Source organism: Populus nigra, chromosome 13 (assembly GCF_951802175.1).
Source record: "Populus nigra chromosome 13, ddPopNigr1.1, whole genome shotgun sequence".
Lineage (NCBI taxonomy): Eukaryota > Viridiplantae > Streptophyta > Magnoliopsida > Malpighiales > Salicaceae > Populus > Populus nigra.
Genome location: NC_084864.1, coordinates 487745 through 501618, shown reverse-complemented (window position 1 = coordinate 501618; position 13874 = coordinate 487745). Strand labels below are relative to the sequence as shown.

Genomic DNA, 13874 nt, shown 5'->3' with positions numbered 1-13874 from the left:
CTCCTTTTTTGAATTTGTTTCACTCATGTTCTCTCCCCTCTCGGTCCGTTTGATTTATGATGAGGCCGGTTGAAGGAGATGAAGATCTGGTAAGGGTGGAGCTGCTACGGCTGACGGTGAAGATGGTCTTCACTCCTGTTGGTGGAGGCGGCAGATGACCTTGCTGCTGTTGTCGTCTGCTCGGCTGACTTCGTTGTGGAGACGAGAGCAACTGTTGAGCAGGGAGGCTGAGAGAAGGAAGAGGAAGCACGGGGACGAAGCCGTGTCTTCCCTTTTTTATAAAAGCTTGGGGTCGCCGGCTGGTCTGTTTTGCTGAGAGTGAGAGGGTGAGGTTTTTTATTGCTGGGGAAGGTGCCAAAAATGGCAGAGACCAGGGAGTGTATTTGTGTGGGGTTGTCGCTGCTGGGAGAAGAATAAACCAAAAGGCAAAAGTTCAAGGACGGATGACTTTGGCTTGCTTTTGATAGAGGGCCAAAGGAAAGCTGATCACCGAAAACGGGTGAAGAGGATGGTTGATTTGGGTGAAGGCTGGAATGGGAATGGGGACGTTCTGAAAATGGGGAGCTTTTTTGATTGTTTTGGGAGAGAAACCCCGAGGAAGAGAGGGGTGTTTTATTGCTGTTCTTTTTTGGAAAAGATGGAAATGAGGGCTGTCTGTTGATGAACGGGAGAGGGAGAGTCTGTGGTCGGCTGAAGAGGGAGGTCCAAATGGCCAAGGGGAGTCCGGCGGCCTGCTCAATGTTTTTTCCCCAAAAGAGAGGAGGGGGCTGCGGCTCCAAGAAGAAAATCATTAGGCCTAGGTTTTAGTTTTTTCTTTTGTTTTCCCCCACATTTTCTCTGCGCCTCCCCCCAAAAATTTTCCTCCTCCTCTTTTTTTTTTTACTGTAGACTAGTATTTATAGGCAAAATGTTGCCATATTTTCAAACTAGTCCCTTAACTTTTCTTTTTCTTTTCTTTTCTTTTTTTTTTGTAAATTTCAATTTTGATATTTTTTATATATTTTTAAAACGAGCTATATCAAAGTCGACTCAACAAGAAAAATCAGTAATTGTAAAATTAACGCGTTAACAGTTGAACGCGTTCGAAATACCTTTGAAAATTTAAATTCTTCTGAGATGACGTTGAAAATGCTAAAAATGATGCAAATATATCAAAAATACAAATTTTGGGGTTTTCTTTGTTTTTTGCCCTTTTTTTTATTTTTTCTGAAAATTTATCAAAAATATGGGTCAAAAATTGGGTAGCAACAACAGATTTGCGAAAAATCACAGATATTTTGAAATAATTCTTTGAAGAAAATTTTTCAAACGGGTCAGACCTGGCCCAAAAGGAAACTGGGCCGAGATCAGCCCAAAATAAATTGGGGCCTGGTTTCTACAGGGCTGGACTCAGCCCAGCAGCATGGGCTGGGCTGGGGTTCCAGCCTGAAACAAGCATGGACTGGTACCTGCACAGTACCCGGGTTACTCTGCACTTGCACAACAGTAACCAGTTAATTAATTAGCCGGTTACTGTACAGATGCACAGTAACCGGGTAATTATTTTCATGCTTGCAGAATGTGCACAGTGCACGTTCTGCATGCAAGAAGATGAACAGTCAAACGAGATAAGGGGTAGAGGGCTGACCTGTGGTGGCTCTGAAGGTGGTGCTGTTGGTGGTTGCTGACCGGAGGATGGCTAGGCTGGTGGTCGGCCTTTCTTCCTTTCTTCGCTGCTGTCTTTTTTTACTCTGTTCTCCTCTGCTTCTCTTTTCTTCTTCTGTTTCTCACGGTGGTCTTCCTTCTCACGGCGGTTCTGCTGTTTTTTAGCAGTGCTGATGGTGCTGGTGGCAGTGGAGAGAACGCCCGATGACAGCAGCTGTTTTCTTCTTCTTCTTCCCTGTGCAGAGACGTTGCTTCTTCTCTTGGTTTCCTTTGTTCCCTCTGTCAATGTTGTTCTTCCCTCTCTACAACAACTTCATGGAGGTGCAGGTGGTAGGGAATGGCTGTGGTGGGAGTTAGTCTGGTGTGGGAGGCCTTTCCTCCTCTTCTTCTCTGCGTTTTTCTTCAAGCCTTGTTCTCCTCTGTTTCTGTTTCTTCCTTCTGCTTTTTTTGCGGGGCTTTCGTTGACTGAAGAAGAAAAAGGAAATCTTACTCTCTCTCTCTACCAAAGAAGAAAAAAGTAAAAACAACTCTCCTACCAAGCCGTGAGCCTCCACCATCTCTATCACCTTGATTCTGCCCAAATCTACCCAAAACTCCTCCACAACCTCACGCTGATTTGACCTAGGAGATCTTCGTCGTGATAAAACGCCATCATCTCCCTATTTTCTCGATTATAGCTTCATTTTTGAAGTGACACCTTCTTTTCCTCACCGGCCAACACAGTAGCACCAATGACAACAGTGTTCCTTGTAGAATAGATGCAGGAGCATTAAGCATAAGTGGCAGCAACAGCTAATTAGTGGTGAGAAAGTATAGATCTGGACAAAGAGGAATAAGAGAGGTGTAGACCAAAACTTTCAGGTGTCTGATCTCTCCTCTAGAAGACACTAGACAGTGACCATCAACACCAACATCGATTAACAAAGCATAGAGTGGCGTTTATGGCGGGTTGGTCCACACCCTAATCGTGGCAGTTTCCCCTAGCACGTGCTTTCACGCGCCGCCACTGCCTCCTTGCTTGCCAGCATTGTTTCAGCCTCTTTCTAACCACCTCATCCACTGTAGAACGTCGATATCAAAACCTAAATAATTTTTTACATATTCTTGAATTTTATGGTGTTATTTTTTATGATTTTATATGTATAGTAGCCGATAATCTTATGCGAGGATTTTATTTATGTGCGGAATCATTAATTTTATGATTGGAATTTGGAAGTGTAAATTCCATGTGAAGATATGCAATAAATGTTAAAATAAAATAAATGGTAGTAGGAAAGAATATGAGAGTGGACGATCGCCAACAACATCTGCTCTGCAAAGTCTGCTTGGCAAATCTCTTTACAAGTCGTTGTGGCCAAATTAAGTATGTTTTCCACATGTATGCAATAGTCCTACGTATGAGAACAGAGTCATTTACTAGTCATCCTTTATCTTGCTAAAGGTGATGTCTATCCAATGATCCAATTCTCCGAATGCCTAGCCTCAAAGTGACAGCAAGTAAATCATGAAAAGAGTAAGAATTTTGATGTCTTTTCATTCCAAACACACTTTGCAATAACATCTATATGCTTACTTGATTGAATTATTTTTATCCAGAGATGGTTAGCAGATATCCAGTTCATGGATAAGATTAATAAAGTTTAGATACTTAAAGCTTAAATAGTTAATACATTATCAAAATTAATAACCATTAAACTACATTATCTTCATCATCTCATCATTAACGACCAAACTGATATGAAGAGTCAATACAATCATTTGGAGGATCCGATAACTTTGCATGATTAGCTCTATCATCTTCTTCTGGCATCTGATATGGGGTGAGAAAAGGCTTAGGAGGCATTCGTAGGGATTCAACATCCGATTCAAGCATCTCTACAACTTTATGCATTGAGGGACGATCAACAGGCTTCAATTGTATGCACCACAATGCCACAATAATCATCTTTTTCGTTGTTTTCTTTTCATGTTCCACGGCATCTTCTTGTACTTCTATGTCCTTTCCTTCACTAACTTGGTCATAAACCCATGATGGGAAGTAAATTTGGCTTGAATGATTTGCCAATGCATTCAAGTTCTTTCTTCTTCCTACCATTTCCATCAATAACATCCCGTAACTATAGACATCAGCTTTGTAAGACACACCTCCAATATTCTGATAACATAGTTCAGGAGTCATGTATCCCATTGTCCCTCTAGCAGCAGTGAGGGGCACAGTGTTATTATTTGTTGGGTACAATTTGGCTAGTCCAAAATCTGAAATTTTCAGAACAAACTTATCATTAAGAAGAATGTTGTGAGGCTTGATATCAAAATGTAAGATTTGCATATCACAACCTTGATGTAGATATTCAATGCCACGAGCCACCCCAAGAGAAATCTCATACATTTTCTCATTGCTTAGTGGAACGCTACCCTCCCTAGAAAAAATATACTTTTCAAGAGACCCATTAGACATGAACTCGTATATAAGAGCACGCTTCAATCCCTCGACAGTAAAGCCTATAAGTTGCACGACATTGACATGGTGAATTCTTCCAATAGTGGCAACTTCGTTGATAAAATCTTGTCCATTGGCTTTTGACTTGCCCAATAATTTAACTGCTGCAAAACGACCACTACGAAGCTTTCCCTTATCATTGAGCCAAAGCCCCCTTCACCCAACTTGTCTTTAAATCGGTTGGTTATCTTCTTAATCTCTGAGTAGGTGTACCTTATCGGCATGAGATCATTATCATGACTTTGCAAGAATTTTTCAATGTCTTCGTACATGGATAAATGTCGTCTTCGCCATTTATAGATCAGTAAAGTTAGGAGACAAGGAAGCCCACATAAAAATAGCAGCACATGATAAATCACTGTATAGAAACATTACAAAAATGGTTAACATTTGAAACATATCAAAACATTTTACAAATATTTTATTGATTTTAGTGACGAGTATATGCATGTGAGCTATGTAGGAATTTTTCATTCTAATTTTTCAATTTCAAAAACTTATGGTCATGGCTCTCAACACTCTAATAAATACCTCATGAAATTGAAAACAAAATTGTATTATCCATGCAAGTCTTAATTATTAATACTATTTTTTTATATGCTAATTGATAGTATTATTAGTATCATTCTAGCCATTTAGAAAATTAAGGGCCAACATAAAAAAAAATCTGATAGTTTTTATAAGATAAGATCATTAACGGAAAGAAAATAAAAAAGTATTATCCTAAAAAAATAGTAAATACTCTCAAAATACTCATGCTCTGTGTTTTATTAGAATATTTTCCTTCTAGTGCTTTAAAATCTTTGTTTATAATTGAAAACAAAAGTAGAAAGAATATTAGATACATTAATTTGATGCAAAAATAATATGAATTTAAGCTGTAAGAAATATTTAAATTTCAAGTACTTATTTTCTACAACTAAATAAATTTAATGAAAATAAGTCATGAAAAATAATTATTTCTTAAGCTGTAATTGTTGCGTGCTGATATACATATATTTATTGTTTCACAATTAGCTAATAAAAGCAAAGGAAAATACTTACCGATAAAAGCAAGTATCATAGGGAGAAAATATATGAGAAACCTTAGTAAAACTGAAGGGATGGTTATCTGGTAATAGCAATAATCTGCCAAATAAAAACACGAGGACAAAAAAATAAATAAATAAATAATGATGAATGATTTACCATTATGATTGAGAAAATGATTGAGAATCAATTCATTCAAATTAAAAGCATTATAAATTATAATAGGAAGATAACTAAATTGGAACGATTGAAAATAATATCTTTATCCTACTAGCTAGATATAAGAAGATTAGAAGTGATATCTTATTTCATTTAGATCTTCTAATTAGAGTAGAAGATTAAATTATTTTAAAAGGATTGTATATATTTTATCAAAATCTAAGGAGAACATTGATATGTACGTGATTGAAACTTGGATTGAAAAATAAAAAACTCTTTAGGGTCTTTTATTTATTTTATTAGAAAAATAAATATTAGTACTCTTTCTGTAAAATGATATAATTACTCAAAATAAATTAACTCACCCCCAGTAACTCGACAAACTATCCAGAAGATACCTGTAATCACCAAGAAAAAATGAATCAGCGTGCAAAATCTTGATGATTAATTAAAAAAAAAACCTCATTTGCGAAGAAAATGCGGAAAGTAAATGTATCGTTTTGTAGAACATACAAGACCGTAATAGTCCTCACCTTTTACAAAAGAGTGTACCAGCGTCCTCACGACTGCATTTCAAGAAAAAAAGGTCAACACTATTGATAATTACGAACTTATAATTTTAACTGAAGTGAAGAACATTTATTAAAATACAAAATAAATCCTTTACACATAAACGGAAACCAAGCCATATTGGAGCATTATAATATAAAATATAGCAAATATTGTATGCATAATCATAATACAGTACTTACGGTATGGTTCTGTGTAAAAGCAATAGTGTTTCTTCACGGTGGCTTCATCAAGGTTGCAGCGGTTCTCTGTGCTATAATGACAACAGAAAGAGAACCATGAAAGCTCGATCCCATATACCAAAACATCATGGACATCTGTATACGACATATTTCTCATATTTTTTGGCACATAATAAATCAAATTTATACGGCACAAGTCAGGCACATCCTGGATCTGCCCATCGACCATGACATAGGAATGACCTTCCATATCGACACAGCTGGGAGAAGAAATACTGCTAGACGAAGAAGAATTATATGCAGTACCACTGCCATTTTTGCAAGAAGAAGCATCTATAATATAATCTGGAGGATTCAGCATTTGATTTTCGCAACATAAAAAAGTTAACACAGAACTGTCTGGCCCATTTCTGTCAATATAATAATTGTACGCAGTATAGAGGAGCAGTTCTCTAAGAGAATGATGAGGGAGGGAGAAGCAATCATCCTTCTGAACAGCGGCATCCACAAGTCGAATTGTGAAGTCACTGTAATTGATTGCCTGGACATAATACTTTACCATGTCCAAGTATAAAGTTGGACGTAAGTTGTTTTCACAAGTAAGTTCATAATCTTTGATGCCACAGCTCTCGGGATCGGTATTTAGTCGGAAAGGATAGATAATATTAGGAATTGCTGGTATTCTTTCTAGCACTGCAACTATGGTGGGAGGATAGGATCACCAGAAAAGATAGGGCCGCATATGCACCGAAGAGGTGCCTTAATACTCTACTGAACATTGAGAGAGAAACTTTCTTTGGGAAACCAAATAATGTGCTTTGTTACACTTTGCTCAAGAGATATAAATATATTATGTGGTCTCGAGAACAATACACCATCTTGGATCAATAAGAAAGGAAATCAATCAATGGCCAAAAATTAAAGTCTTCGAGTTATTGTCTTGGGCCCATTCTCATTAAATTTATGGGCCCATTATCATTAATTATATTTTTCAATTTTCTAAATGAGATGCAGACGAGCCCATTCTCATTAATTATATTTTTCAAATTTCCAAATGAGTGCAGACGAGCCCATTCAATATTTTTGAAATTTCCAAAAAGAGAAGAGTGCCTTGAAGTTTCCAAGTCAATAAGAGAAAAAAAGCAAGGAAAGAATGAGGTGCCATTCAATATTTAAATATAGATATAGTAAGAATCAAGTTGCAAAACTGTATGAAAACGACGTAGTTTTGCAAAACTCTAAGTGAAAACGACTACGTTTATTGTTTTTAAATGGATATTATCGTTATTCTTTCTAGTACCGCAAGAATAGTTTATATGATGTGTTTTTGAGAAAAAATAATTATGTGAAGGTTATTAATGAATTGTTTGTTTTTGTGTTTTAAAGTATTTTTTTATTTTAAATTAGTTTTTTTTATGTTTTAAAATTATTTGAATATACTAATATTAAAAATCATCATTATTTCCATTTGCCTACCCAATTAATTCGTAAGGCTACCCTTGAACTATTCCGACAATGAGTGCAATGCCATGTGCCTTGTCTCTTGTGCATTTATTGTTACACAATTTCATCAACTACAATCATAATAACTTCGAAACAAGACTTTTGTTCTTTGTACTCTCTTAAATTCATAATAATCTTTGACAATTTAAACTTGGCATTGGACCCTTAACAATTTCAATCAACAATCTTTCAAAGTCAGAATTTAAACCTTACAAATTAACTTGTCAAGTATTTGTAGATCAAACAATTTCAACTCAATGATTTATAGATCTAACGAATTCAAAATGAAAGTGATGGTACTCATTTATTCTTAAAATATATGAAGAATAATGCGCATTTTGCGTGACAAAAAATAAGATTGAGTCCTGTGTATATATAACTATTAAATAATTAAAGAAAGATCAATATTAAAGTTAATACATTTAAAATAAGATAATTAACTTTAGTTTATTTTTAATATATATATTATTTTAATATATTTTTAAATAAAAAATATTTTAAAAATTCTTATGTTGTTCGAGACCATAAGAGAAGAAGATGTAGATACAATATTTTTTTCACTCTAGTCCTCCATTTTCCACATAGACATATCTACCTTCCATATTAATACCCTTTGTTCATATCCATAAAAATCAAAGCATGAAACTTGACCCATATGTTTTTCGTTGACCCAAAAAAGTGAGATTGTCGCTATCATCCTTTCACTCGACACATGCATATTACTTTGGATTTCATTTTCTTGGAGTCAAAGTAGTATTTCTCGACTTCCTCACCCATCTCCATATCCTCTTCAAAAAACAAAAAAGAAAGAGAAATTAATGAGGTTATACTTTGCTTCATCTCCTAATATTCCAGATTCTTTTATTGGATATAAATTACCTTTAAGTCATAATCAAGAAAAATCTTCAAATCGATATTCTCTAGAATACAGAGCAAGAAAATCAAAGTATTATCTCAGAAGCTGGCAAAACCACTAGTGGGTGTTTTGTATCAAACATAAGGCAAAAGTAGTAATGGGGATCATCCATGTTCCCAGAAAATAAGCACTTGAACATTGATAGATACATAGAAGCATCATCGAATAGGAATTCCACGTCAGGTTACAACAAGGCAATCTAATCCAGCTCAACATGACCAGACAAAACATGTTGAGGTAGATAAATATGCCATCAAGGAAAAACTCAAAACCAACCTTCAATCTGGAACACCACCATGATTTTAAAGGTTGATGTTCATGCAGGATGTTATGCTATTGAAGATATCTAACATAGAAAACAAACCGTATAGCAGCAACAGCAAATACCTATACCAGCCTTCAATCTGACCTAATTAAGCTCCATAAAAGGCCGAACTAAGAGAGTAACCAGATTCGATCTGGAACACCACCATGGAGAACATGGTTGATGAGAGAAGAGAGGGCTTAAAGTTTCCATCATGAAAACCTGGATGCCTCTTGTTTGAGTTCGGAAAGAGAGGCGCTGGAGCCTGGATGGATGTAAGAACGACAGGAATATCAAACGTTCACCGCCTTTCGTACAGTCTATTCACCACCTCTCCTCCAAAATATAAGGTCTCCTGCTTTTTTAGGGTTAGACACCGGTAGTAGACAACCAATAAACGGCACGATTTCTCTTCATTCAGGTGAAACAGAAAATTATTTAACAGATACTCGACATTACCTCTGTTAAATAATATATATTTTTTTGTTTTATTTATTAAGAATAAAATAGTATTTTCAACTTAATTTTTATATATGTAAATTGTTAAAGTAAGAATAATAATACACACTACCAGAAATTCGCTAAATACCAACGGATTTACCGACGGAATATTTCTGTCGGTATTTTGAGGTCGACATTACCGACGGAAACTTTCCGTCTGTAATTCAGTCTGTAATTACCGACGGAAAAGTTTTCGAATTTAAAAAAAAGACGGGTCGCTAACGTGGAGGTTTTGGCGGGTTATTTGTTGCTGACGGCATCACCGACGGATTCAAAACGACAGCCCGTACAGTGATGCGACCGGTTTGCCGTTTAAATTTCCGACGGACTCACCGAGGGATTTGAAATGGCAGATCCGTACGGTGACGTGTCTATGTTTCCGTCAGAATCACCGACGTAATCACCGACGGAGTTTCCGTTGGTGAAATCGTCGGAAAAAGTTAATATATGACAGCTCTGCCGACCCTCTCATCCCCTATTTCTCCTTCTTCTTCCTCATCCCAACTCTCCCCATCTGCAAACAACCAGCCCCCCTCCCCCTTCAAAAAACAAATCTTCCTCATATCAGCACAACAAGTTATATTTCTTGAAGTTTTGTGGTCACAACATCCGTGTTCTGATTTACCGACGGATTTTATCAATTTTTGTAAGTAATTATATCTTTTTAAATTTTAAGATTTAATTAAATATCAATTTTATTGTTTTTTTAGTATATGTATTTTGTTAGTAGATGTACATGTTTTATTGTTATTTCTCAAACAAACTTGTAGTATATGAATGTATAATTTTGTACCTGTTATGGTTTGTTTTAGATTTTGTAAGATTGTATTTGTTTGTAATTTGTTATTTCTTTATGGAATTACCGAATTACATGTGCTATTTTGAAATAATTAATAGCTTGCTTAATGGGCCTGTTTAAAGTTTTATCAATGGTATTGCGGAGTGGTAATTTCTGTAAATTTATATATTTTAATTCGTATGGACGTTGATAAATGATAATGAATATTTAATATTTATGAGAAGTTGTGAATGGTTTGTTGGATAATCTCGAGGTAAAGTAATATTTTTACAAGTTTATTTACCTAACTTAGTTAATTAATACATGATGTCATCATAATTTTATAGAGGTTCGATATAAGTCATGGATGATCGTTCATGGATGTATCGAGATTCACCTCAAGGATTGCGGAGGATGGATTATTGTAATGGGGTTCAGGGTTTTATTAATTTCACAACATCTATTCCCAGAAATTTTACCGGAGGCAGTATTAGGTGTCCATGCAGGAAGTGTGAAAATAAAAAGTATCTGCATCCAGATGTTGTAATGATGCATCTTCTACACAAAGGGTTTATGGAGAATTACCAGTGTTGGTATGCACATGGAGAAGTATTTGTTAGCGAGAGTGAGAGGAGAATGGAAGAAACGGTGGTTGGGTCTACTTCTAGTGTTAGCAACGTGCATGAAACGGCAAATGACAAAACTAATCCTTACAGAAATATGGTTATGGATGCAATGAGAATGAATCAAGGTAATGGCAGTCAATGTCCAATCGTAGAAGAAGAACCTAATGTAGATGCAGCTAGGTTTTTTGATTTGTTGAAAGATTCTGACGAACCATTATGGGATGGCTGCACGAACCACAGTAAATTATCGGCCATAGCACAGGTGTTCACTATCAAGTCAGATCACGGGTTGAGTGAGGCCGTGTATGACAAGATTATTGAATGGGCAAGAAGCATTTTACCTGAAGGGAACAGGCTGAAAGAGAACTTCTATGCTGCGAAGTCCATGATGAAACCCCTCGGTTTAGGATACCAGAAAATTGACATGTGCCCTAACTTCTGCATGTTATACTACCTTGAAAATGCTGAGATGACCGAGTGCATGACATGCGGGCATTCCCATTACAAACCTAGAACTGGCAGGGGAAAGACTCTAGTGGCATATAAAAAACTTAGATATTTCCCGATCACACCTAGACTGCAGAGGTTATTCATGTCACCAAGGACTGCTGAGCACATGACATGGCACCAAGCACACCATGCGGTTGATGGAGTGATGGTTCATCCTTTTGACGGCGAAGCGTGGAAACTCTTTAACAGTGTTCATCCTCACTTTTCAGCTGAATCAAAGAATGTGCGTCTTGGGTTGTGTACAGACGGATTCAACCCATTTGGGTCATTTGCTACTCCTTATTCTTGTTGGCCGGTCATACTCACAGTTTATAACTTGCCACCGGGAATGTGTATGAGGCCGGAGTTCATGTTTTTATCTACTGTCATACTCGGTCCAAGAAGCCCGGGGCGGAATATAGATGTTTGTCTTCGACCGTTGATTGATGAGTTGGCGCAGTTGTGGTCCTCCGGAGCTCTGACTTATGATATATCAAGGAAACAAAATTTCCTTATGAGGGCGGCATTGATGTGGACTATCAATGATTTTCCAGCTTATGGAATGCTTTCTGGTTGGAGCACGCATGGGAAACTCGCATGTCCATACTGCATGGAAAACAACAAGGCATTCACGCTAGCAAATGGAGGTAAAGCTTCTTTTTTTTACTGTCACCGTCGCTTCTTGCCACTTCATCACAGGTACAGAAAGAACATAAAAGATTTCTTTGTTGGCAGAGTTGAAAAAGATGTTGCATCCCTGCGTCTTTCTGGTGAAGAATTGCATGATGTTGTCTTAGAGTACGGTGACATTGTGTTTGGCCTTCAATCAGGTAAGCAAAAGTTTCCTGGTTTTGGTTTGACCCATAATTTGGTAAAGCGAAGTATCTTTTTTGAGCTTCCTTATTGGAAGACCAATCTGCTCCGCCATAACCTTGACGTCATGCACATCGAAAAGAACATGTTTGAGAACACTTTCAACACCGTCATGGATGTGAAGGGGAAGACAAAGGACAACATCAAGGCTAGATTGGATATAGCTTTATACTGTAACCGTAAAAATATGGAGTTGGTTTATGATGAGTCACGGGTCGCAAAACCAAGAGCAAGCTTCGTGTTAGAGAAAAACGCACAACTGCTAGTCTACAAATGGCTTAAGAGTCTGCGTTTTCCGGATGGACATGCATCGAACATATCAAGGCTGGTTAATATAAAGGACTGCAGATTGTATGGAATGAAGAGTCATGACTGCCACGTGTTTATGCAAACACTCATCCCATTAGCTTTTCGTGATTTGTTGCCAAAGGGAATATAGGATGCACTCACGGAGATCAGTCATTTCTTCAGAGATATATGCTCCAGCAAGTTGAATGTTGATCACATTGAGAGGCTTCAAACGAATATCGTCGAGACACTATGCAAACTTGAGATGATATTCCCTCCATCATTTTTTGACTCAATGGAGCATCTCCCTATACATCTACCGTTCGAGGCAAAAGCTGGAGGACCGGTCCAATATAGATGGATGTACCCATTCGAACGGTTAGATATTACAGTTGCAATGTAATTCATATATAAAAGTATTTTATATGTTTTTCTTAATTGAAAATACTTGATTAATATTTCAATGCAGGTACTTGTTTAATCTCAAGAAAAAGGTTAAGAACAAGGCGCATGTTGAGGCTTCGATATGTGAGGCCTATATTGTTGAGGAGATCTCAACATTTATCTCGTACTATTTCGAACCTCATCTGAGAACGAGAATCAATCGCGTTCCACGGCATGATGATGGCGGTGAAGTGCCTTCTAGTGGGAACTTGTCAATATTCTCCAATACTGGACGACCCACACCTAAAAATACCGTAAGAGGAAGATATTTGTCGGAAATAGAGTTCAAACAAGCACACAACTATGTTCTATTTAACTGTGATGAGCTGAGACCTTTTATTCAGTAAGTTTATACTAATTAAACTTTGTTAGTAATATACTGTTAATTATATATTGTAATATCATACACTCATTATCACTTGTAGGCAACATCGTCAATATTTGCTCTCCAATAACTCACAGCTGACCGAATCCCAGATCTTTCAATTACAAGATGAGCAGTTTGCCACGTGGTTCAGAACACATGTAAGCACTATCACAAACTCATTCTAACTTGCAAAATTACTGTACGTATGCATGTCATTACGAGATTCTCGTTCATTTACTGTTTATTGATGTACATTACATACAAGGTTTATCAAATGGGAAGGAGTGCACCTAAGTCATTGTCTTCACTAAGCCTGGGGCCTGAAAGAAAATGTAAGTGCTACAATGGGTATTTTGTCAATGGATATGTTTTCCATACTGAAAAATACGGGCAAGGAAGAAAGACATACAACAACGGTGTTTGTGTTAAGGGATCCACTAGTAGTGAGTTAGAAGTTGACTACTATGGTAGATTAGAAGAGGTCGTCGAACTGCAATATCATAACGAGCAAAATATAGTGTTTTTATTCAAATGCTATTGGTATGACACGACTGACAGAGGAATCAGAGTTGATCCGCACTATGGTCTGGTCGAAATCAACTCAAAAGCTAGACTCCGCAACATAAACGATGTCTTTGTTTTCGCAAAGCAATGTCAACAAGTTTATTACACATACACCCCTTCATTTAGAAAGGATCGAT

General features: G+C 36.9%; 1 protein-coding gene and 1 pseudogene across 1 annotated transcript; both read right to left on the bottom strand.

Annotated features, from left to right (window-relative positions):
* Positions 1-3315: 3315 nt before the first annotated feature.
* Positions 3316-5230, bottom strand: LOC133671639 (rust resistance kinase Lr10-like; annotated as a pseudogene).
* Positions 5231-5715: 485 nt separating this feature from the next.
* Positions 5716-6646, bottom strand: LOC133671431 (uncharacterized). Its single transcript, XM_062092201.1, has 3 exons — positions 6085-6646; positions 5846-5898; positions 5716-5730 (listed from the first exon to the last, which is right to left on the bottom strand). Exons 1-3 carry the CDS (start codon positions 6644-6646, stop codon positions 5716-5718), a joined length of 630 nt encoding a protein of 209 aa, XP_061948185.1.
* Between the last annotated feature and the right edge of the window lie 7228 nt (positions 6647-13874).